Source organism: Brachypodium distachyon, chromosome 1 (assembly GCF_000005505.3).
Source record: "Brachypodium distachyon strain Bd21 chromosome 1, Brachypodium_distachyon_v3.0, whole genome shotgun sequence".
Classification (NCBI taxonomy): Eukaryota; Viridiplantae; Streptophyta; class Magnoliopsida; order Poales; family Poaceae; genus Brachypodium; species Brachypodium distachyon.
In genome coordinates, this window is record NC_016131.3 from 34,175,840 (window position 1) to 34,201,593 (window position 25,754).

A 25,754-nucleotide genomic window follows, 5' to 3' on the forward strand; every position below is an offset into this window, starting at 1 on the left:
ATAATGCATATACATATATATACACGTTACCAATGGGAACAAAGTTATGTTGTGATTGCTATGATATGCTTTATATGAACAATATTTAATTTCTTAGGTTTGGTGTGAATTTGGTCGTGTAGATTGTTATGCTAACACATTCATTTTCTGTAGGCGATGGATCGAAAGTGGATTACTCATGGGACCAAGTTCACGACTCCTTACTTCAAAGGTGTTAGAGAGTTTATGCAGTTTGCACGAGAACACTGCAAGGAAGGTGAATCAATATTGTGCCCATGCACTCGTTGCCTTAATATTTTACATCGGAATCAGGAAATTGTTGAGAGGCACATAAACTGCAATGGGATGACCATGACCTACACAAGGTGGGGCTGTATGCGTTGAAGATGCTCGTGGAAGACACAGATGAGCGAACGCTGGAATGGGACAAGGACGAGCGGCATGGCTCCAGGATTTGGCGATGCTGCGGTTGGAACTAATGCTATGGCGTGCAGAAGCAAGGCGGCCAGTGCATGCAGCGAGAGAAGCGTCCAGCGGTTCGCACGGCTAGAATTACAGGCGGCAGTTTCAGCGCCAGAGGCGCCTGTGTTGTGGAGACAGAAGTCATGAGAGGAAGAAGATGAAACAATATGCACGTGTAGCCAGGGAAGTTTCGGTCTGGAGTTGGCCAAATGAAAAACAACAGAGAGGGAGAATAAGAGGGAGATGGGTTTGGCCTACACGTGAGATTGAGAGACGAGAGAGTTAGGATGGAAGCGATTTCAGCAGCCCAAAGGCTAAGAAGCTTTTCCTTTTAATAACATATAAAGCTTGGAAATCCAATTAAATACCAAATCCAATCAAAGCATAAAATATTGGTAACATTCAGAGATGCATATTGGAATATGGAGAATTAAACCAAACAAAATATCGATCAACTTAGAGCAAGTATAAATCAAATTTATATCCCAGTCAGTGTTGAGTCAATTTAAAACCAAAGAATCAATAAATTTCTAATTAAGCTTTGTTTAATTCAAAGAAATTTTCAAGTAGTCATTTTTAGGAAATTGATTTTGGAACTCCGAAAACCGGTATGTTACAATTCTACCCCCCTTAACAGAATCTCGTCCCCGAGAGTCGGGCTCACTGCGGAATAGGTTTTTGATGGCTTGGGCTTACATGAAGCGGCTTGATGAACTTTCTTTATTTTGCCTTTAAACTGTCTGCTTACTGTAGCATATCTCGTTTTGCCGGACCAAGTTTTAATGTTTCAGCACAATGTACAAATTGTTTCGTTATTAGTAATGGGACCGGGTGGCCTGTGGGCCTCCTGATACTCTATAAAATTTGGACCAGCTGAGGTCTGAGGCCAAGGGCTGTTGGGTCGTGGCGTGGGTGTGCATGTGGGCGGCAGAAAACAACTCTGTGCGTTGAGATTGTAGTGCTGATTGCCTGCCTTCAATCTCCATCCATGCAGCAGCTGTGGCGGGGGAGCCCCGAAACGTTTTCTAGGGTTTTGAGTGGCGATGGCGGCGCTCGAGCGATTCTAATCTCCGGGGCGCGTTTTCTTCTGAATCTCCAGTTGTCTCTCGTCAATTTTCCTCCTTTGTTTCGCTGACTCGGGGCGATCACAGGGGAACCTTTGTGTTCTTGCCCGCCCTTGGTGTGTGGGAGGAAGGAAGCGGGGAGGTCCAGCGAGTTGACGGTGGAGATGGCGGCGGCTTCAAGTAATCAGGCGACGGAGGGGGTGGAGGAGATGTTGGAGCGGATGAATCTGACCGAGGCAGAGCTAAAAGCGGCCAGGGTAGAGGATGGCGATGTGGACAAGGATCTCCCGCAGTGGGCAATGGCGGGGAAGGTTCTATACGTTAAATTTCTTAGTGTGCAGACGATCGAAGAGGCTCTACGGCCTGCATGGGGAAACCCAAGGGGTCTGGTTTTTCGATCGATCGGATCAAACATGTTCATGGCAATTCTGGAGTGCAAACGTGACCGCGATCGCATCTGGGAAGGATCGCCATGGACAGTGGGTAAGCATGCAATTGTGCTTGAGGATTTTGATGCTAGATCGCGTCCTGCGGATCTAAGGTTCGAATGAATTCCAATGTGGGCAAGAGTTTTGAATTTGAGGTTTAATCTGCTGAGTCCGCCTTGGATTGGTAGAATTGTCGCCCAGATGGGTGATGTTATTAAAGTTGATACTGATGAGAAAGGTCGAGCTTGGGGGGCTGCCTTGCGCGTACGAGTTTGGGTCAATGTTGATGAACCACTACGACGATGGGTGCTAGTTGACTCCGAGAGAGATAAGAAGGTGGAGTGGTATGACGTTGAATATGAGAATCTGCCGTATTTTTGTTTCTCGTGTGGCTTACTGGGACATGCAATGCTTTTCTATCCAAAGCCGACGGCAAGAGACAAGTTTGGCAGGTTGCCGTATAGGGAGACGTTGAGAGCCCAGTCTGTCAAGAAGAGACCTTGGGGAGGAGGGCATAGCTTTTCACACTGGGAGCAACCACGAAAATCGGGGCCTGCTCCAAAGGGACCCAACGAGGGGGACATGGAGGCTCAGGATGAGTTGTTGAATATGGGGAGAGGTGATGCTTCTGTACGAAACTCGGGGGGAAGGGTTCAGCAGACTGTGCAGAAATTTGACGCTCAAGTCATGGGAAATCATGGTCAGAGAGGCAAAGGAAAATCTGCTGCACAAATTTATCGTCGAGTCGAGCAGGCAGGTGGCTCGTCGAGCACTGCATCAACTCCTGTGTTTGGGGCACTAAAGCAGGTGGATCCGGAGTCGTTTGGGAAGAAACGGGTGAATCTTGCCTCACCCGTTAAGTTGACGGGGGAGAGGAGGGATCTGAAGAAGTCTAAGAACCTGGAGAAGAATCTGAACATTATTTTGGCGGAGGCTGAGTCGCAGCCCCGCCAAGAGCAATGAGTTGCTTGTCGCTAAACTGCCAAGGGCTTGGGAACCGAGCGGCAGTTCGGGAACTTCGCAATATTGTGAAGGATAAGGCACCCACTCTTCTTTTCATGATGGAAACGAAAATTAGAGGAAGTCGTGTGGAAAGATTTGGCAAATTCCCTGGGCTTTGGAGGGAGTTTTGCAGTTGATAGTACAGGGCTCAGCAGTGGGATTGGCTTATTCTGGAGGGCCGACGCCGTGGTGGAGCTGAAGAGTTATAATTCCAATTACATTGATGTGATAGTGAAATCTATAGGCAATGATGCTGTGCCGTGGAGATTTACTGGCTTTTATGGTGAGCCGCGGAAGGAGAATCGCCATCAGAGCTGGACATTCTTACGTCGCCTGTCGGGTGTGTTGGCTTATCCGTGGCTATGTGCTGGCGATTTTAATGAGGTACTCGCGTGCTCTGAGCATTTTAGTGAGGCAGATAGAACGGAGGGCTAGATGAGTGCTTTTAGAGAATGTGTTGAAGATTGTAATTGAAGTGATTTGGGATGGTCCGGAGGGCCCTTTACATGGGACAATCGGCAACCAGATGCATCAAATGTCAAAGCTCGACTTGATCGAGCGTTTGGGAATGAGGCACTGCAACTCTTATTTCCTATAATTAATGTGCGTCATGTTTCTTTTGTGGAATCAGACCATTGTGTTGTTCTGGTGAAAATGCAGCATGCGTCTTGCTCATCTTCGAGGAGTCGTAGTTTCAGATATGAAAAAGTTTGGCAGACGCATGCCGAGTATGATCAAACAGTGCAGAGTTTGTGGCGCTCCAATGCTATGGACGGTGGGCTCCTAGGTCTCAATAACACGCTAAAAAAGATGCAATCTGGGCTAGACAAGTGGGGTGCCAAGGAGTTTGGAAATTTTAAACATAAGCTTGCTCAGCTGGGGCTCAAATTGGAGAAAGCTCAGTTGAGCTCGATGGGCCGAGGCCCATCTGCGGAGGAAAGGCATTTGATGGTACAAATTAGCAATACCCTCGCACAAGAAGAGACCTGGATTTGGCAACGATTCAGAGTTCAATGGTTGAAGGCTGGAGATAGAAATTCCTCTTATTTCCACGCTCACGCGGGCCAGAGGAAAAGGATGAATAGGATCTCCATCTTGAGAAGGGATGATGGAACAACTTGTGAAGATCCAGCTGAAGTGCATGCAGAAATACAACAATTTTTTCACGGCTTTGTATACTTCGCAAGGTGCTCCTAATATGAATGCTCTGCTACAGTTTGTGCAGGAGAAGGTGTCTGAGGAGATGCGGCAAGCTATGGATAAACCGTTTACTGAGGAAGAAGTTCATTGTGCACTTTTTCAGATGGCGCCGTCAAAAGCTTCGGGAGTTGATGGGTTCAACACAGGTTTCTTCCAAAGGCACTGGGATTTGGTGAAGCCGGTGTTGGTTCCTGCAGTGTTGGAATTCTTGAATGGGGGTGTCCTGCCAGATGAAGTTAATGACACAATGATTGTGTTGATCCCTAAGGTACGGCATCCACAGCACATCAAGCAGTACCGGCCTATCTCGCTTTGCACAGTAATTTATAAAATTTGCACTAAGGCGGTGGCAATCCGAGTTCGGACGGTACTGGAAGAATGTATAAGCCAGGAGCAAAGTGTGTTTGTTCCCGGACGGTTAATTACTGACAATGCTCTTGTTGCCTTTTAGTGTGTCCATACAATGAAACGAAGAAAGAAAGCGAAGAAGGGTAAATGTGCAGTGAAACTTGATATGATGAAAGCTTATGATCGGGTCGAGTGGCCGTTTGTTGAGGCAATTATGTTAAAGCTGGGTTTCTTGGAGAAGATTGTTCAAATCATTAAGATGTATTTCCACTGTCAGATTCTCGGTTAAAGTCAATGGAGAGTTGCTTCCGCATTTCTTCCCATCTCGTGGAATCAGACAAGGGGACCCGGTCTCACCATATTTGTTTCTTATGTGTGCAGAGGGCCTCGCCGCTCTGCTGAAGAACTACACTGGCGGATTCATGGATCGTGGAATCAGGGTGTGCAACCGAGCGCCGTGGATTACCCACCTGTTATTTGCGGATGATAGTCTGTTCTTCATCAATGCATCAGTTGAGGGAGCTAGGCGCTTAAATAATATCTTATAGATGTATAATGAAGCTTCGGGACAACTTGTTAACCGCGACAAAAGTAGTGTTTTCTTCTGTCCTGGCATTCTGTAGGCAACAAGGTGTTTAGTCAAGGGGGAACTTAATATTCCAGTTGAGGCTTTCAATGAGAAATACCTTGGTTTGCCTACTGCAGTCGGGAAGCTTACAAGTGGATCTTTTGATTATATCTCTGATTGTGTCCGAAGTAAGGTTAATGGCTGGGCGGAAAAAAAACTTTCTTATGCCGGCAAGGAAGTGCTCATCAAGGCTGTTATTCAAACTATGCCCACATACAGTATGAGCTGTTTTTTGCTGTCCAAGGGGACATGCCAGAAGCTGACTTCCATCGCTTCTACTTTCTGGTGGAGTGGCTCGCTTTATCGAAGGGCCATGCACTGGATTTTTTGGGATAAACTGGCAAAGCCGAAGTGTGCTGGAGGTATGGGCTTCCGAGATTTGCAGCTTTTTACTTTAGCTTTGCTTGGTAAGCAGGGGTGGCGGCTGTTAATGGCGCCAAACTCCTTATGTGCTTAAGTGCTACGAGGTAAATACTATCACAATGTTGATTTCATGGAGGCGGTTGCTCCCAGAACTTCCTCAAAGACTTGGCGTGCGATTTTAGCAGGGCGACGTGCCCTCGAATCAGGACTCATTAAACGGGTCGGCGATGGCTCTTCTATCTTGATCTGGAACGATAGATGGATTCCGGGCTCCATCTCGATGAAGCCACTTGGAGGATTGCAAGCAAGCAATGTGGAGTTTGTGAGTGATCTGATCGAGCCGAGGTTGTTCAAGTGGGATGAACAGAAGATCCGTGGCAATTTCCTTGCACCTGATGTGGATCTCATCATGCAAATTCCGTTGCGGCTGACTGCTAGGAGTGATTGGCTAGCCTGGCAGGGTGAGAAATCTGGCCTTTATTCTGTCAGATCGGCATACCGAAGTCTGGTGGCAGTGCGTGACTGAACTGAAAGTGCCGAGAGTGGTGCGGCGTCGATTTCGATGGCCAGCGATCAACAACATTGGAAGCAATTGTGGAAAATGGATGTTTTACCAAGGGTCCAGGTCTTCTGGTGGCGAGTGTTGCGAGGTATCTTACCCGATTATGCAACTCTAGCCCGGCGGCATGTCAAGGTTTTAAGCACATGTCCTTTGTGTAAATCTTCAGCAGAAACACTTTTGCATGCAATGATGGAATGTCCCCATGCATGTCAATTCTGGGCAGCGGCGAGGAATATGCTTCACTTACAGACTCCACGGCTGCATCCGGATACATGGACAACTGATATTATGTGTCTCCAGAACTTTGATCAGGGGAAGAGGGAGTTGATCATCTCTATTATGGCAGCGATCTAGGATTCTAGAAATCGATGGGCGCATGAAGATACTGGCTTTGATGCGGTTAAGTCCATTGAATCAATTACAGAGTCGCTATCTCTGTTGGAGAAGAAGGTGGCTGAGAGCTCGGGGAAGCAACCTAGGCCGGCATGTACCTAGCATGGACCGCCAATGGGAACTATCAAAGTAAATGTTAATGGTGCGATCAATGAATCTGATGGCCGGGCGGAAGGTGGGATGGTGATCCGGGGCAGTGTTGGCTTCATAGCGGCGCGATGTCGTGTTTACCAAAAGATTACTGATCCTTTGATCATCGAGGCTTTGGCCTTATGGGACGCCTACATTTTTGCCAGGGAGAAGGGTTTTGCATTTGTCATCCTTGAAACGGATTGTGCTGACCTTGTGCGTCTCTGGGTAGAGAGGAGGAAGCATCGAGCAGTTATTGCTCCTATCTTGTGTGAAATTGAGGAGTTAAGTCAGTCTTTTACTGGTTTTGAGATTTCGTTTGTTAGGCGTCGGACGAATGTGCCAGCGCATGAGTGTGCTAGGTTTGGAACCTTGAACGGCGTTGCAGAAGATTGGGCAGATGTTGCACCTAGTTTTCTTTATCACGTCTGCGAACTGATTGTAAGCAAGTTAATAAAGTCGTCCCCTTGAACTAAAAAAAAATCTCCATCCATGCATGTGTACAGTGTCGTCATGAGTCTATCAGAATCAGAGTGTACCAAAACCAGTAGCAGCTCTCTCACGAGTTGCAACCAGGTGCCGAGGCCTGCCAACGGCGAACGGTTTTGTACTTCGTCGTCAGATCTACACCGATTATTAGTCATTTCCCGCTAAGAGCGGAATACAAGAACAGCGGGCTTCCACGCGGCCCACCCTGCGCCCCAGGCAAAAGAAAAAAATAAGACACCGGGCCGGCGTTTTTGATGGTGGCGAAAGATCGCCAAGCATTCCAAGCTGGGCCGTATTAAGAGGTCGAAATCTGGGACGGAAGGAAACAGAGGATTTTGTCTGCTCCGACGAGGCACGTCACGAGTTCAGAGATACTCGCACCACCAGTAAAAGAACATCAGTGCAGCAAATCTCTGAATACCGATCAAGGCTGCACCGTCTCATTCCATAGGCGGGCAGATCGCAAAGAGCACGCGGATACCGTCTTAAATTATTCCCCATTAATTAATCCTGAGCAACTACAGGGCAGAAATCAACATCGGAGACAAAGGGACACACAGGCTATAGGGACGGGGAGGATCTCACGACTTGGTCTTGAAGGGCACATAGGTCTTGAGCGAGTCCCGGACGCCCTGGATGGATGCGGCGCAAGCGGCCATGGTGACGAGGAAGCAGACGAAGCTGAGGCTCTGCAGCGCCACCCACTTGGCGCCGAACCGCGGGATCTGCCGCTGCCGGATGTACATCTCCACGGGGAAGAACACGGTGAGCGGCCAGAACGCGATGCTGCCCAGGAAGCCCAGGATGCTGTTGAAGAATGGCATCAGCAGCGCCAACAGCGTGATGAGCGCCACGAACGCCGTCCGCCACACCAGCCGGAACAATGCCGCGCGCTCCCGTCGTACCAAGCCAGGGATCCGCCTGGCCACGTTGCCTTCCACGGCCGCGAACAGCGGCTGGCAGAAGACCTGGAAGCCGCCCACCAGGTGGACCACGATGCACACGTTGGCCAGGTCCACCAGCCAGTAGGGCTCGTAGAAGCCGAACCCCGTCAGGATGTTCCCGCTGGCCCCGTTGCCGAACGCCGAGTAGCCCAGGCACCCGCACAGCATGTAGAAGCCCGTCGTCGTCGAGATGCCCATCAGCGTCGCCCGCCGCATCGTCTTGTTCTCCCCCGGCGGTGACCGCAGCGTGTCCTGCATTTTTGCATTGCCGATCATGCATCATTCGGATGAAGTAAAATTCAGCTCCAACAGCGTAATAATATGCAACGAGGCTTTGATTCTTAATTACCTGGATTTCGATGAGGATGATGGAGTAGGAGTAGGCGAAGGCGACGTTGCCGAGGGCCTGGAACGTCATCCAGATCTTCTGCGAGGCGTCGACGTCCACCCCGACCTGCGTGCCGGTGAGCGACGTCTTCCCCGTGGGGCCCGAGATGGTCTGCGCCAGCGACAGGCCGACGGCGATGCCGGCGTAGGTGAAGGACATGACGGCGGCGACCATGGACAGCCAGGACAGCTTGTGGAAGTTGGGCACCTGGCAGAAGATGACCTGCACCACCCCGAAGCCGATGATGTAGGCGCTCAGGGGCTGGCTGCAGTCCGACTTGTGCCCGCGCCAGTGGTAGCAGTTGGACTTCTTCAGAGCACTGCACGCATGCATATATATATATGCGTGTCATCATCAGACATCAGTACAACTGGGTACTAAAGATAATCATCGATCAGTAAAATTGGATGGGACTTACGCGGCGCTGATGGACGCCGTGATGGTGTAGCCGATGCCGGTGCCGAACATGTTGACGTACTGGCAGAAGCCGCAGAACCAGACGTGCCACCCGCCTGAATGCAATGCACAAGGTAGGATACAGTGTTACTTACACGGAGCTCGATCTTGCAATTGATCGTGTCAAGTAGTATTGCTGAGGTTCTTAGTACCTAGGTAGGCCTCGACGGCCTCGGTGTAGGTGTAGTTACGCTTGCCGGTGACGGGGTCGCCGACGCGGTAGCAGTCGGCGAGGAGGCCGCAGGTGTAGAAGGTGATGGCCGCGAAGAGCACCAGGGTCAAGGGCCCGGCCACCCACCCCAGCTGCGCCATGGCCCAGGCCAGCGACAGCACGCCGGACCCGATCACCGCCGTTATGATGTGCGCCGCCGCCGTCCATACCGTTCCTGCAGGCACGGCATACCACAAAAACAAGGAGCTGTCAAAATTTGATGAATTCTATGTATGCTATCCACAAAGTGGGGCTCTGGTTGGAATTTGGCAATTGCATTGTTTCATACAAAAAATCTGTAAAATGCATTCCCTCCGTAGTCCTTCATCGTTACTTTGAGTTTTTAGGTGAACTGTTTGGTGTATAAATCAGGTAATACAATGGTTCATCAGAAGATTCAGAAGTAAGAGCTATCCATCATCTTAGGGCCATCAGCCAGCCTACATACAAACAAAGCTGTCGCTCTTGTTGACGCTGACGCGTACATGCATCAAACCGATCGATGCATAACCAACGCTAGTTAAGCAAGGCAAATTAAGAAAGAACAAAGTCCAACGCCTGGCTGATCTCTTCCAATTCCTTTCGGTGCAAAAAGAAGAATTGGCAACATGCTCGTGCTCGGCAACACTAGCATCTACGAGAAAGCTACGGGAAACCATATCAAAGGACCAGATCATAGATAGCGCGGCAGCTATAGTGAGACCAGACGTATGGCACTGCCGCCCCTGCTTCATTTTGGCAATATTCATTCAAGGCGCTTGGTCTCAATCGGCCACCTGCCTGTGCTTCCATGGCAGCCGTTCTTTTCTTCATGCATGGTCTCTTTGACCTGTGCTTATCTCACGAGGCACCTTTTTGGAAGACGTGCCAGCTTTATGGAACTGGACCGCTCTTATTTGAGTACTCGTGGCGTCTAGCTACTGTCGAAATTAGGGCGAACAGTACTGAGGAAGTTATGAAACTTGTTTGTAACTTATTAATCCATCTAAAAGAACATTCTCGAAATGAAACTAGTTTATCAGTAATCCAGGTAGACTTCTGTGTTGTACGGCAGTGTGATGTCAACCAGTGGGGGAGCTTCACGTTCGAATTAGAAAACTAAACCAAAATATAAAAAAGTACCACTCCAACATACGGAGTAAATAGAAGCACAGTAAAATGATAAATTAAATGCTGGACATTTAGGATCACGTAGATGACAATTATATAAATAAATATGTAATATATATGCTTATCTAGGCCCTGCCCCCAGCATATCTCTGCCAGTGACTTCAACTATTTTCGTTGAAGTGGCAGCAGTGGCCATCGTTCTACGGGGTTTTTTTATCACTATATATGTTTTTCTTTCTCTTGTAAACCACTGTTTTTTTCATGTTTCGTTGCCTTTCACAACTTTTTGTAATAATGGTTTGTTCGTACGTACTTCTACTTGGTGCACAGGAAGTACTGAAGCTAAGGGCCTCTTTGGATAGTAGGATTCCCAATTATTTCCCGTTTACTCGAGAGATTCTTTCTTTTGAGATCATGTAGGATTCAAATGGAGTACATATCAAATAGTTGAGCACAGGCCTAAGCCAAGCCAATGTGGTGGTAGTACTAAATTTCCTAAATCTTAACCATGGAACTATGGAAGTAGCCATCCAATTGAAGCACTTCCCCGTTTATGCTAGGCATCGGTTATAAATTTCCAGGATGGATATATACAATGCACAGGTAAGGATTAACTCGTTCTGCAAAACAATTATGGGAACAAACCCAAGAGAAAAACAAGAATCAAAACGTGATCGCCAGAGATACCCAGCGATTGTTTCCTTTTTTGTTCATGGAATAAAATACTACCATTTCCGTGTGGAATCTACGACACATGAATCTGCATGCAAATATTGCCCTAAATCACCGAATTATGCATTAACATATAAGTAGATTTTTTTGGCAATTAGTAACTTACGACAGAGATTAATCCAGGCGCTAATTAACGGAGTACATATATATGCAGACGCCGCTGAGGCGACGCCATGGATGAGTCCAGGGAGGCAGTAGCTCAGAGGAAGCAATTAATCAATTTCATTACCAGCGCAGCCGTCCAAATTAATTTAAACGTGTCAGCACTCAGCACTAGCGGGCTAGCATGCATCCAACCATGAAAAATGTAACGCACATCCGTCATATATCCATATGCATGAAAAATGCATGGTATGCACACTCCATTCCAAACCTGGTAGGAATTAATTCCGTGGGAATTCGCATCCGGTAATAAATGCCTACCTATCCTAAACCCGGCGCGTCGTCTGCACGCGTGACGACGGCCTCGCGCAGTCCCAACGACGGAAACGGAGCCAGTTTCTGCCTTTATCTTTCATCCAAAAGTTTGTAATGTTGTTGAATCTATGCTGTATCCCCCCAACACCCACCGCCCGGCGGAAACCAACAAAAATCAACCGATCGATGGCGCGCCGCACACGGAAGAGATGAGGACAAATCTCGAATTTGCATTGCAAGCAGGGAAAACGGGGGGTATAATTGCGTTGTGTGTGTGTACCTGTCCTTGACGGCCTGCCGTCGTCGTCGACGTCGCCGTTGCTGCGGGGAAGGTAGGTCTGGCGGCCGTCGACATCCAAGGCTCCGGCGGCCTCGCTTCTCCCTCCTCCTCCCATGCACGTACTGCTAATCTTTTCCCCGTCTCTCGATGGATCTCTATCTCTCTCCGGGTCTCTAAGTAAACTATAGAGAAATCTTCTATGCGTATGTATGTGTGAGTGGCGATTGTGGTTTCCCTCTCCCTTGTTGTGGTTTGCTCCTCCGAATGGCAGAAGAATCAGGAGGAGTCGCGGTGGTGTGGTCGGGAGAGGGAATAGGAGAGGCCAATGAATGGGCCATATATACAGGAGCAGGAGCCTGGAGGGGGAGAGGGGCCTGCTAGCTAGCGTCACCCCTGCCTCGCTATACGTGGAAAGAAAAGCGACACAAAACAGCGGAAACGGTAAATTCGCGCCGGAAAGGACAAGTTGATGCCTCTCTGCTGCTAATTTACTCCGGGTCTCTCGCAGTTGGGTGCTAAGGCGACCGGCCGCTGAACATTAATTGTCGAATTGTACTCCTTCAAAAAAATTTATAAGATAAGATGTTTTTGTTTGTCTCAAGTCAAACTTAACCGATTTTTTAAAAAAGTACTCCGTATGAAATAAGTTAAAGTGAATATATATATATCGTGGTGGATTAGCACGAGTAATTTAGTGTTGTAAGATGTTGTACCTAATATTTTACAGGCAAAAAAGCTAGAACATCTTATAGAAAGAAGAGATGAAGGGAGTACTATACTTGTTGTGCTTTTGTATTCAACTTAAACTTGAAGGTTTTTCTTTCTATAACAATCTATTGACGTCAACCTAATGAATTTGGAATCTGAAAACCGAAGATTTAAACGTTCAACTCGAAATTAGTTGGGAAAACAGTTTAACCATGTGTGTGTTTGGGTGGGGGGGGGGGGGTTGTAACCATGCCACGACAGCAGAAGAACATTGATATGTCGGATTTGGAACCGACAAACCCAAAATACAAAGATGAGTGTCAAACTGCCGACACACTAGGAGCCTGCTTCAGAGTTCAGACCATAAGACTTGCTCAGACGGCACACCTTATTGGGATGAGAAGCATCAATGAAACCAGATGGTTGCCGAGCATAAACGCCATCTTAGAGAGCTCATCCGACATGAATACAAAATTTGCATTGTTAAGGCAAGTTATGAGCTCAGTCCAGGCAACCAGTTTAGGTCGACAAGATTACGAGTGAAAGACACATTCGAAAAGAAGTAAACTAGGACCTTTGTCAAAATATCACACTTCCTGATAACTATGAGAAATAAGGATGTACTCCCTCCGTCCTGAATTAACTGATACAAATCCACGTCAGTTGATTCGAAACGGAGAGAGTATATTGTTCTCAAAGAAGTGGGCACGTTCCACACAATAATGTTTTAAGTTTTCTTTGTCGGTAGAAATTATAAAAAGAAAAAGAAACATAGAATCACATTGTATTTGCTCCACCAAATATCAAAGCCGTGGTGCTTGCTCCATCCAATATTGAAATTTGGGTCTGTCGAGAAGCCCCTCTTGATGTGGTGGTAGAGTCGTGGGTGCATGAGTCCATCCGTCAGGGTTCAAATTCTGGGGCTCACAATTATGTTGTAGGGGTTTTCATTACACCTGTGTTAGTACTATGTGACCCTCATAGTATAACATGAACAAGTAGGACTAGGTTTATTGATCAATTGTTTGGGAGGCAAATTTGAGTAAACCTGTGCATCAAAGCCGCTGTTACCTCAAAATAATTCTCAGATGCAAAGAAATCGCGTAAAAGACCGTGATGTTGCAAGGTACGAATAATTTATCACTCGAAAACGAAGGAGTAATAATTTTACCACCGCAATTCAAGTTCAGCAGAAAGCCTCAACGAGAGCTATAGACAAGTTCCAAAATACGTTCCACAAACCATGGGGCTAAATTCTGGTTATGTCTGATTGAAGGGACACTGGCCTATACATTAAGCTAAACACGAAAGGAAGCTTGTCAAGGAAAACATTTTCAATTCTTATCTGAACTGAAAGTTTCTGTACAGGAAGTCGGGACCAACATCTGTAGGGATAGGATGCTCTCAAACTCTATCACTTTCCCCTCCGTTTTTTGAGGGATTTCAACCGGAGGTAACTCCGGATAAAAACCCTCTGACCGACGATGATCTCTCAGCACACACATGCATTATTTTCACAACATGCAAGAACCCCAATGCATCGATCACGACTTGGTCTTGAACGGGACATAGTTCTTGAGCGACTCGGTGACCCCTTCGATCGACGCGACGGCAGCCGCGAGCGACACGAGGAAGCAGAGGAAGCTCAGCGTCTGGAGCGCCACCCACCTGGTGGTGTACTTGTGTATCCGCCGCTGCCGGATGTACATCTCCACGGGGAAGTAGACGGTGAGCGGCCAGAACCCGATGGCGCCCAGGAAGCCCAGGATGTCGTTGAAGAAAGGCATCAGGATGGCCAGCACCGTGCTCACCACCACGAACGCCGTCCTCCAGGTCAGCCTGAAGAAGTTGAGGCTGAAGCCGAACCGCTTGTTATTGCCCGCCGCCGAGACCCGGTGCTCGCGGACGATGAACCCGGCGTTGGGCCAGCGGGCCGCGGCGTAGGTCTCGACGGCGGCGAAGATGGGCTGGCAGAAGACCTGGTAGGCGCCCACCAGGTGCACCACGATGCAGACGTTGGCGAAGTCGATGAGCCAGTAGGGCTCGTAGAAGCCGAACCCGGTGAGGATGTTCCCCTTGGCTCCGTTGCCGAACGCCGCGTAGCCCAGGCAGCCGCACAGCATGTAGAACGCCGTCGTCGTCGACACGCCCAGCAGGGTCGCCTTCTTCATCGTCTTGTTCTCCGCCGGTGGAGACTTCACCGTGTCCTGCAGTTTCAGTTTTTTTCCAGAGTTAGTAACCACTCACTAATTACTGAAGAAACAACTCTGAAGTCTCAACTTTTTTGCTGAACTTTCTGATATATGCAGTCCATGTGTAACCTGGATTTCTATAAGGATCATGGAGTAGGAGTAGGCGAACGCGATGTCGCCGAGCGCCTGGAACGCGAGCCAGATCTTCTGGGCTGAATCGACGTCCACTCCAACTTCAGTGCCAGTCAGGGTAGTCTTGCCGGTAGGACCAGATATGGTTTGGGCCAAGGAGAGGCCGACGGCGATGGAGGCGTAGGTGAAAGACATGATCGCGGCGAGAATGGAGAGCCACCAGAGGTCATGGAAGTTTGGGACCTGGGAGAAGAAGATCTGGACCACCCCGAACACAACCATGTACATGGAGTCGTACACGCCGCAGTCCGCCGCGCGCCCGTTCTTGTGGTAGCAGTTGGCCTTGTTTATAGCCCTGTTTGTTCACCGTCAGAACCAAAATCTCGATCGAAAGCTAGTGTGAATAATTGAGTGGAAATTTCGTGAACAGATATGTGGATCAACTTACGCGGCGCTGATGGATGCTGTGATTGTGTACCCAATTGCAGTTCCGACCAAGTTGACATACTGAAACACACCACAGGCCCAGACCTGCCAGCCACCTGCACAACGACCAACATTACTCAGTAATCTCCAAGGCTGAATTCAGGAGAAGTTCCTGGGTTCAGTTCATGAGACTTACTTAGGTAGGATGCGACGGCGTCCATGTAGGTGTAGTTCCTCTTCCCGGTGACCGGGTCGCCGGTGCGGTAGCAATCGGCGAGAAGGCCGGAGGTGTAGTAGGTGATTGCCGCGAAGAGCATCAGAGTGACCGGCCCGACGACCCAGCCGAGCTGCGCCGTCGCCCAGGCCAGGGAGAGCACGCCGGAGCCGATGACCGCCGTGATGATGTGCGCGCTCGCTGTCCATACCGTCCCTGCTCAACAAATTGCACAAGCTGTGTCATCAGTTATTGTACATTTCCATCACTGTAAATTTGTGATTGCACCTGGAAGTTTAGGTAAACCACAACATTGTAGCACAGGCGACAGCTCAAGTAAACTTACAGGTAACACACACTCTCTCTCTTTTACAGCAAAGCAACTTAATTTGCACTAGAATTGTACAATCATAACATTCTTCAGTTTAGAGGACTGAAAAATGGAAAAATATTCAAACTACAAAATTGAGTAAAAGTCATTAATTTAAAATGGATGTGCAAATGCATGCACACTTTGGACAAAAGACTCAACCCCCATAGCCACACAGAGACAAGTTGAAACAAATCACTGAGACATGGAGACCCCTTCCCCCGAGGCCGCGAGACAGTTCAACACAAGGCCACACGAATGTCCCTTGCTGATGACCTCAAAGGCCCCATGATCTGCTCTTGGTTGGTGTGCTACTGTGCTACACCTACGATCTCTGACTTTTCGCGCAACGCCGGCATAGGGAACTTAGATATAGTTTTTGTTCCCTTTTTGAAACTTGAAATATACTACCGTAGCTAGGCTAGAAGGATATCCTATTCCTATCTCCATAGCCAATGCAAGCACAAGAAGTTGATCATGCACGCACATGTAATTTGATCAGTTGCCGTCAATTTTTCAGAAAAGAAGACACAAGCTGTGTATCTAAAGTCAAAAACTATCTGCTAAAAGTTGTTTTTTTTTTCTAAAATAAAAGGTGAGAAGGGGACAACACAACATACTGACTGTTACAACCTATGTTTCAAAATGACTTTTTGGTACGTAAAAATAGCATACCAAAACTTCTTATATTTTGAAACAGAGGTTGTGCTGCTAATTAGTTCACAACTTAATTTGAAATCAACCCACAGTTCTATACACACAAGAAGGATGGCATGCAGATAGTGGTTGATTCAAAGTGTGATGCAAATCGGACCCAACTTGTTTTGTTTTTCGTTTTGTTCACTAGTTGTGATTTGAATTCGTAATTGAAACTTATAGGCGAATAATAACTGATTTCGCCGTGCACACACGGACCTAACCCAACCTAACCACGCCATCAGGCAGAGGCGTGTATAGAGGTGTGCGCCAGAAGGTCAGAGACGGCATCCCTACGACGCATCAACTGTCCCATCGGTGAGCTCATCCGCGCAGACTCTCCGGCCCATATCGCCGGCCGACCAAGCAGGCCGATACCGAATAGAAAATTTCATCTCTCCTATTTGGCGCATAGGCCGGGCCTGGATAGCATCTGCCGCCGAAAGAATCGAGAGGATATTCATATATGTAGACTAGACGACACAAAGTCATAGGTGTGGTTTTCTACAGCACATATACGAGATTCCCATCACATCCTGTACTAGCCCGGCCGGTAGACCCCCATCAACAGAAGATAGATTCGTACAGGTAGTACTTCCTTTCCATAAAACTGCCCAAGGAAATTAACGGACTGGAAATGGAAAATGATTCGACTCGGCAAGAAACAGCCAGGAAGAACAGCCAAAGAGGGGCTTTCAGTCCACAATATGAGTTGTTGAGATTGACAAGTTAGGACCAGCTAGCGCTAGCCTTTGGAAAATGCAGTATCATGCATGACCTCATTCAGTCTGATCATCGAGACACCAGGCCGATATCTTGAGAGGAAGCGCTATCAGCATCTCTTGTCAGAAAAGTTTGGGGATTTTTTGCCAACTTGTGCAGGCGAAGGAATCAACAACAAAGGGAGTAGTACCATATCACACATTCACACGCACAGCTCCACAGAGTGCGGCATAGCATCCACGCTGCCCAGAGGCGACGCAGCCAAGAGCAATCTTTATTTCTCTCCCAGTGAAAACAAATGAGCTGGTGCTGTCACGGCAATGGCTGGTAGAGCCATGCACAGCACATTGAACAGCTGTGCGTCCGTTTCCGTACGAGCTTGACCGTAAGGCCGGGATGCGACGGACGTCTCCGTTGGACCGACATGCGACCCATGCTTTGCGCCATGTGACGTGAGTATTCACCGGCCGGGCCAATCAAAGAAATTAATTAATCAATTAATTAAGATACTCGTCTCGAGACAATTCTATCCGGATTTCTTTCTTTTCTTTTTGTTGAGAAAAGACAAATCTAGCTGGAACGTGCACGTCTATGGTCTGTTCCATTGTGGCGCAGTCCCAAACATACCAAAAACGTCCAATCTGTTCTTGTTTCTTGGTCTCTCCTTTTTGGGTCTTCACGTGTGTCGTCCGGTGCGTTCGATTTTGAACGGAGCTAGAGCCTAGAACCAGAGGAGGCGCGCCCCGTTTGGACTGGGAGTCGGAACTCGGAACACCCAACAACCAAACGCTAATCTCCAGATGATGACCAGAGTCCATAAACGCAAAGCATCTGTGATGTCCATAATTCTTCCGCCCAGGGCACAATCCAACCGAAAACGGCTATTACATCTTTCCAAAACAGTCCTACTTCCTTGATTCCTTCCACCTGTAACCAGGTCTAGTACTCGTACCTCTTTCTATCTCTACCTCGCTGCTCGCCCAAACCATATTATCTTTCCGCCTTTGTTGAACACAAATCGACGGTCAGACATCCGCGGGCAGGCACCGGCGGAGTGGAAGGAAATTCCGAACGAACTCACGTGTCGACGCCAACACACGGAGGCACGCGACACGATCGGGCATGGCGACGACAAACACAGAAAGAAGCTGGGCTTGCACGCGCGCATGCCATGCCTGTACGCGCTTTGTGCATATGGACTAGTTTTGTAGCAGAGACACGCGGCAAAAAATGCTAACAGATGAGACTGAATTTGAGCTTCAATTGGTCGTGTTTCTTACCGGTTCGCCTCGGCTTGCCGTCGTCGTCGAAGTCGGCGTCGCCGCCAGGCAGCTCATACGCGAAGTTTTCGCCGGCGAAGGCGCCGTTGCCGTTGCCGTTCCGCGCTGCCATCTCCACGTCCTTGGTCATCTTCTCTCCGTCTCTATCTGCTTGCTATCGGTAGGTGTGGTTGTGGAGAACGAGTGAAAGGTAGTCCAAGATCCTCTACGACACCGGCTGTATATATATTACCCGAGGGGCGTGCTGATTAATCCTAACATTTATTCCCCAATCATATTTTTTTTCTATCTGATCATCAAAAGACACATGTGCCTCCCTCCACGGCACGGTGGTCCTTTCTGGCCCTCCACAAAGCTGTCAACGTATTCGAGGGGGAGGTCCAATATGGCTCGGAATAGTAGTATTTTATTAAGTTCTTAACCGGCCCAACGGATCTTATCGATCTCTGTTCACTTCAGATTTGGATTCAAACGGCACGTGCTAAAGGTGTTTGGGATATATGGCCAGAGGATACCATAATGTGTTAACTTTTTTTTTCGAATTACGTAATATTTTACCTACGAAAAACTAGCAAAAGAGCCGTGCGTTGCTACGGAATAACGGAAAATTATATCAAAACGTCAAATCAAATGTTGATGTGTTTCATGGGCACATATGTATATAACGATTATGATATGTTTATTTTCTAGGCTATACTCTGATCTCTTTCTCTTTTGCACATGTCTTATTTCTATATCTCGTGTAAAGAGAAAGTAACACATGCTCAACTCTTCTGCTCTCTACCTTCAGGTTATCGCTGTTCTCACATACACCACACTTGAAAAGTCATGTGTGAGCATTTTTTAACTTTTTTGCTGAATTCATGAAGTGATTCTCAATATAATCATGAATAATGAAAAATATGTAGCAATGATAACGTTTATCACTTCCATCCGTCCAAGTCGCTCGACCTCCCGTGTGGTGATGATTTAAACAACAAGCATCGGTATATCGATCAAGACAGCAAGCAGCAGCAGCCATCATATAAAACAAGCGGCAGTATAAAGTAGCATTCATGCTCTCCTATTACTTCTACTCTCTACTTTATTTCTCAAATCACTTCTCTCAATTTTTCTCGCTCTCCTTATGACTATTCTCGATATCTACCCAGAGTGCAAACTCCTCCTCTCCCCGTCCCGATTCATCCTACCACCGAACATTGTGCGGCCGCCCGCTTGTGCGCACCACCTCCGCCCATAGATTCCCGCTGCCCGTCCGCTCTCGTGCGCCGCCTGCTCCCACTTGCTTCCCGGTACATGTGTGCACCCTCTCACAGCCTTGTCCGCCTGTTCGCCACGCCCGCGCGCCGCCCACACATTGCGTCCGGCCACTGGTCACCGCGCGCCACTGCCCGTCGGGAGGGCCACCAATGGCCCGCACCGACGCGGTCCCTGCTGCCTTGCGCGAGGCCACCGCCATCCCGGTCTCAAGCTCATCCCATCGCCGTCCAAACTAGTCCTACGTGGAGCCACCGGTGCACATGAGTCGGTGGAGGCGACGGTCGGGGGCACGACGGAGCCACGGGTCCGTCGCCGCCTTCCACACACGGACGCCGCCATGAGCTGGTGGAGGCGACCAAGAGCGGCGGCAGGCGCTGACGAGATCCGGATCGGGTGGTGGTGAGATTCGTAGGATAGGAGGAGCGAGGAGGGCTTTGTTGTTGTTTTTTTCTTTTTTGGGCGGTACGTGTTTTTTCTGCGCTTGAGGACCACGGGAGTCGGAACTAAAAGACGCGTGGGGACAGCGGTGGCGGATTCGTAATTTCGGTGAAGTGACGTACCGCGACGACCGTACCATCACCACCAACTCCAATTTAATATATTGTATAGAAATTACCTTCAAACAAACAAGTGTCCAACACGCACAACCTTGGGAGGGAAAACGTTGAGGAGATCGACAAGACAAAATATGCTTAAAATTTAGAATGATTTGGCAACTCAAATTCTGATATGGAGTAACTTGTATGATTAAAAGATTTAATTTACTAAAACAACCGTAGAATGTAGAATACCACTTATTTACACGAAAAAACTCTCTAGCGTTCGTCCATCGCGTCCTCCCTCCTTCTTCCTTAGTCGTGTCCTGCTCCCCTAACTCCTTCCCTTCCTCACTCTAAATCCCTCACTTGCTTCTCCCGGGGCTCTCCTACTGCCGCAGCCCCCACACCTCGTCACGCTGCGGCTGTCAATCTCCAGCGAGGAGGCCGGATCTATGCTGTCGAGGCCTCACTAGCTATGGCATGGTTAAGACCGGATCCGCACCATGGGGGAGGTCGCCGCCGTGAAGCTTGCCGCCAAGGATCCCACCACCTCGCGTCTTGGAGGCCCCCGAATCGACATTCTCATCGCCCGCCAGCCATCAGGACGTCGCCGGAGCCGCCGTTGTGGATCCACCATCAAAGAAGGAAAAAAAAAAGGAGCCGTCTCCGCCGTGGATCCATCGCCATGAAACTGTCGGGGGAGAGCCAACGACGCCAGTCAGTTTTTTCTTTTTATTTTTTCTGAAAAAAATAAAATTTTGAAACTAAAATCTGAAAATTAGAAGTTCAAAAAATTAATTCAAATCAAAAGCTAAAAATCAAAAGTTGGAAAAAATAAAAGTTCAAATCAAAAGAACAAAACGTAGGCCAAAAAAGGCAAAAAAATATATATTCTGCCAAACCATTTTTGGGCCACCGGAATCGTCTGCTAGGTTCGTTCCTGGTAGCTCCGCCAATATCACCCCCCCCCCTCGTATCTGCGAATTCTTGACATTGCAAAAAGTCAAAAATGTAGTATTAGGAACTTGTCGTAGAAACAAGGGAATACCACTTCAGGCGCAGCTCGGATTACTCGTTTAACTCTAAAATCCATCCCCACATTCACTCAGCTCTGCCTGCTTTTGGCTGCCACGTCAGCTAACACGTGTTTAACAGACTCGAATTCAAAATATTCTGAAATTTAACAGTATGCTAAGAAAAGCATTTATGAATTATTTTAATAGAAACTCTCTTTGAGCTCAAATTTGAACCTCGAACATATAGCAAATTTTGAAGTGAAAAATGTTTCCAATTTTTTTTACAGAAAATCATAAATGTTATGCTGAGTAAACTTTAAAAATTCAGCTAATTTCGAAAAAAGGTTTAGAAGAAAAATATTATTTCGTTCTAGGGTTAAATGTTAATGAAAACAAGTTTCTAGTAGAAAATGGATGGTGCAAAATGAGAGGGTGAAGGTGGATGCCCAAAAGTGGAAGAGGGCAGCAGGGGACTGCTACCAATAGCTGGTTAAATTTTGTCAGATGTGTAAAAAAACAGTATAAATCCGATGACTACCGTACGTGTGAATCTATTGGAAACAACTTCTCTAACATAATGCAGCAACTCCTCGTAGAGGCATCGGAGAGGAAGCATGGCAATCTCTAAAGTTTTACATGCGTCACTCAAAGACGAATCGTGTTCAGATTTGTGGAGCAAAGTAGGAGGTGAGGAGCTATGGCCACGCCTTAGGAAGACGCAGATACGCCTCTTTATTCATTCCATCCCTACCCTCGCCTCGGCTGTAAGCGCTGATGAATGAAGGAAGGCACCACACATCCACCCACCTTCATGGTTCAAAAGCTCCGGCTCTGGCCACTGTTTCACCTCTGCCTGCTCCGGCTAGTGCGCCGCCTTCCACGAGGCCATTGGCTCAGCTGCGGGCATTTGTGCTGCTTTCGCCATAACAAGTAGCTGAAGTTGTCGTCATCTCTTTTGACGAAGAAACCTTGGAGAAGCCACCTCGCCAAATCTGCAGTCATCGCAAGCGTCTTGAGAAGGAAGAATGTCGGCCACTATCGCCACACCGTCACCTGCGCCACCGCCCGATTGGGGCTGGTACGGCCCTTGACGAGCCTCTGACCCTCCAGCACCACCATCGCCACCGCCTCCGACGCCATCTCTACCATCGCCATCGCTATGTCCACAAAGCGTCCTCCTACTCCTCCACCCCATTAACTGGCGTCGCCTAGACTCCTTCTCGGCTGCGACCGACATATATATATATAGCACGATGCTCACCATGCCGTCGAGGTCTACTTTATGTTAAATAAAGTTAGCTTTCTTAGATTATGTATCCAATGCAATGTATGTTAGATCTTGAATGGAATTAATGTGTATGTTCGATGTTGATTGGAAAAATGTAATGCATGTTCAATCTTGTATTTCTTTTTGAGGGAATTCAATCTTGTATTTCAATCTTTCTATGATATTAATCCAGTATTATACCTATTTTACCATTGTAAAAACAAACGTCAATGGTGACAATTTTTTTTTTCCGCACATGCTTCATCTCTGAGTGTCCTAGTGAGGAAAGCGTTAGAAAATAGCGTTAGTACAATGCCGCATTCTAGCAAAAAGGAACCTCTGACATTTCATGAAAACTACTCTCGCATCCATAATAAGTGTCCCTGATTTAGTACAAATTTAGTACAAAATTGTAGTAAATTAACGATATATTAGAGGGAATAAGTGTCAAAGGTGATAGCTCAGGTCCAACGCTCGTGTTAGCGATGAGTATCTTTTGCGTCTTTTTGCGTCAGAGGGAAGGTTTTACGTCCCGCGGGCAACCAACGCAACGAAGATGCACCGGGACAAGTTGCGTCAAATCCAGGGCACTTCCCGTTAATTTTCTACTACACTATTCCATTTTTTACCTATTGAGAAACACCGTACGCTTGCGATACTTCAGACTTCAGCTTAGAAAATTTGGGAGCACGCGGCCGTAAGTGACTCACCGGGCAGGATTCAGGATGGGAGAGCGCAGAGGCGGCGGGTCATGCAATATTATTGTTTTAAGTTGATGATCCCCTACAGCGAAATACTACAGTTTTGCCTAGTGCGTGCTACTACTACACGCTGCTTACACACCCACATAGAACAAATCTGTTCTTTATAAGTTCTTTCAGCGTGTCACGCAAATAATTGAAGTAGCTGTGCAACGTGAAGCATAGAGGGGCAACTTATTGATCGCAACAAGGGAATCTCTGGCTACAGGACGCCGGATATGACAAGATAATGAGAAAACGTAGTCATCCATGTTACGTGGTCAAGTTCTTCAATTCACACTGCTGCCTGCATGCTCCGCGTGCCTAGCTAGTTAATTTGGCCGTTTTGTTGCTGTGCCGGCACTGATTAGTGTTGCATAAAAGAAGGAAACATGGAGCACCAGTCTAAACAGATCAGCTCGGCCGTGTCATATACTATTGCGATGAGAAGAAGAGCGAAACGGTTTAAAGTATGTTATGTGTAGATGAAAACTACTTCTGGACATTGGGTCATATTATAAGCTTTTACATCCCCAGGTTTTGAGAATGGAGAACAATCTCCAGGGTTTTTTCTACCTTGTGCTAGTGTTTTGTTTTCTAAAAACTTCTGTTTTAGCAATTCCTGCCAAACCGCATGAAGGGTGTTAAGACTTAAGGGGACCACGCGTTAAGTAATCTTATGTTCTTGACATAAAGACACCAATATAACCTTGATCTTTAGGTCCACGGAGAGAATGTTTCACTTGGCAGTCTATACTTATTTTTGTGGTCATCGTCTTCCCAAAAAAAGAATCTGGCCCCAAATAATACAACCGCGGGAGAACCCTAATCTTTTTTGACGAACCTGGCAGTTGCACCGACTTTTCAATTAGAAAAAAGAATAGGAAACAAGTTCACCTAATACAGCCTACAGCCACTTGAAACAAGCTTCAGGGAGCACAATTAGGAGGTGGAACAAAGTCAACTTGAACATTAAGTTGGCCTGAAAAATAGACACACATGCTACCTCTCTCTCGCCTCCACAAGGAGACCGAATTCATCCTCGATCAACCTATACAGAGAAATGGCACCACACTCTTTTTGCTGGAGAGAATGCTAATCTTCATGGTGCACAGCTACCTTGGTTTGCGCTAACCTTTATTAACGAGCTCTTTTACTGTAGCCCTCAATTACTATAGATCGTCTAATTGCCTCAATCTAACGGTTAATACGATTTGGCACTCCATTAGAGGCTCGGTACCAACACAAAAAATCACGGAGTACCTTGATTTAAAGGGCAAAACTGTAATCAACACATCGTTATATTCTCTCGTGAGGCCCTTTTTCTTTCTGGCAGGTACACCGAACAGTTTGCCTAGAGCTCTTTTACGGTACCCCGGGTTTAATATGGGCCATTTATTTGTCTCAATCCAATGGTCAGTACCATCTGGCACTCCTTCCTTAATCTCACGGAGTACCAGGTAAAAATCCACCGGAGTACCTCGAGTTAAGGGCAAAACTGTAATTGTGTGGGATACTTTGGTCTTTTCCTGTGCTCAACCGAAATTTGATTTGCAATTAATTAAAAAATAAAAAGCTTTGCGTTCTCTTCGTCTGACCTAATCCAGCCGCCGTTTTCTGAAAAAATGAAAGCCACAGCCCAGCGGCCATACCGACGGACGGACGATTGTACTCGCGAGTACAATGTTGATTACCGCACGAGTAAAATCTCTCTCTAATTAACTCATGGCCAGAGATGAATGGCACGCAAGGGATTAACTGATTTATGAAGTTGGGATCTTCCTTACGTATGTAATATTAAGAACTTACGATTAGGACATGGCAACATGATTTTACTGGTTCGCCTCCTGATCAGGCAAAGGTTCAAGAAGAGGCAGCCGTTAAATCTTCATATTCTCTGGCCATCGGCGGATCTTGCTTCGACGAAGCGGCCGCCAAGGGCACATGGCAGAGTTGGACCTATGCAGTTATGGATTGGTGGCGGCGGCGGCCGCTCACCCACCATCTGCAGTTCGTCCGATTCGGTAGAAATCAAATCATCATGCGCAACCGTCGCGGCTCATATGTCGATTCCATGACGTTTTGTGCTTTGCTCGAATGAAGAAGAAGATTGTTTTTTTTCCAGGTACAAAAGATTGTTAAAGACCTAACTACCCCTACGCATCAAGGGCCAGATTTAGACGGTACTCCTTGTCACCAAGATGGAGTACCAGGGTACCGTAAAATTCCCCTTTGCCTAATTTCATCCATGATCGCACATATTACCGAACGTGTGGCCGCTGGCGTGAAACCGCAGCTTTGTCCACGGCAGAGAAGACAACAACAGCAGCGGCAGAAGCGACCACTACCAAGGATTGAGGAGACAGGATGAGCGGTCAGATTCTCCACCGGTGAGTCTGCGCACTTTGTCCATGGCAGCCATCGGCGGCGATGGCGAACTGTAAATCAGAGTGGTCAGAAAAGGAGCGAGAAACGGGGCGCCATCGCAGGTCGACGGAGAAAAGCAGCGACGTGTGCGGATCGGAGAGAAGTGGCTTGATGGGAGAGGATCGGAGGAGGTAGCCTCCAGCAGCCTGCCATGGCGT

The 25,754-nt window shown here is 47.6% G+C and overlaps 2 protein-coding genes across 2 annotated transcripts; both read right to left on the reverse strand.

Moving 5' to 3' along the window:
• Positions 1-7,546: 7,546 nt before the first annotated feature.
• Positions 7,547-11,909, reverse strand: LOC100836716 (amino acid permease 1). Its single transcript, XM_003560617.4, has 5 exons — positions 11,607-11,909; positions 9,009-9,242; positions 8,819-8,912; positions 8,362-8,719; positions 7,547-8,264 (listed from the first exon to the last, which is right to left on the reverse strand). Exons 1-5 carry the CDS (start codon positions 11,719-11,721, stop codon positions 7,650-7,652), a joined length of 1,416 nt encoding a protein of 471 aa, XP_003560665.1. The 5' UTR covers positions 11,722-11,909; the 3' UTR covers positions 7,547-7,649.
• A 1,590-nt stretch (positions 11,910-13,499) lies between these two features.
• LOC100845880 (amino acid permease 3) lies at positions 13,500-18,599 on the reverse strand. Its single transcript, XM_003563714.4, has 5 exons — positions 18,348-18,599; positions 15,261-15,494; positions 15,087-15,180; positions 14,636-14,993; positions 13,500-14,521 (listed from the first exon to the last, which is right to left on the reverse strand). The coding sequence occupies exons 1-5, from the start codon at positions 18,475-18,477 to the stop codon at positions 13,859-13,861; spliced, it is 1,479 nt and encodes a 492-aa protein (XP_003563762.1). The 5' UTR covers positions 18,478-18,599; the 3' UTR covers positions 13,500-13,858.
• Positions 18,600-25,754: the final 7,155 nt, after the last annotated feature.

Excerpts from the sequence above, each read along its gene's own strand:
- LOC100836716 (XM_003560617.4), bottom strand. The coding sequence starts at position 11,721 with ATGGGAGGAGGAGGGAGAAGCGAGGCCGCCGGAGCCTTGGATGTCGAC. Across the intron at positions 9,243-11,606 it reads CGGCAGGCCGTCAAGGACAG|GAACGGTATGGACGGCGGCG; the intron begins GTACACACACAC and ends CCGTGCCTGCAG. Across the intron at positions 8,265-8,361 it reads TCATCCTCATCGAAATCCAG|GACACGCTGCGGTCACCGCC; the intron begins GTAATTAAGAAT and ends GCAAAAATGCAG.
- LOC100845880 (XM_003563714.4), bottom strand. The coding sequence starts at position 18,477 with ATGACCAAGGACGTGGAGATGGCAGCGCGGAACGGCAACGGCAACGGC. Across the intron at positions 15,181-15,260 it reads CGCCGTCGCATCCTACCTAA|GTGGCTGGCAGGTCTGGGCC; the intron begins GTAAGTCTCATG and ends GTCGTTGTGCAG. Across the intron at positions 14,994-15,086 it reads ACAGCATCCATCAGCGCCGC|GGCTATAAACAAGGCCAACT; the intron begins GTAAGTTGATCC and ends GTGAACAAACAG.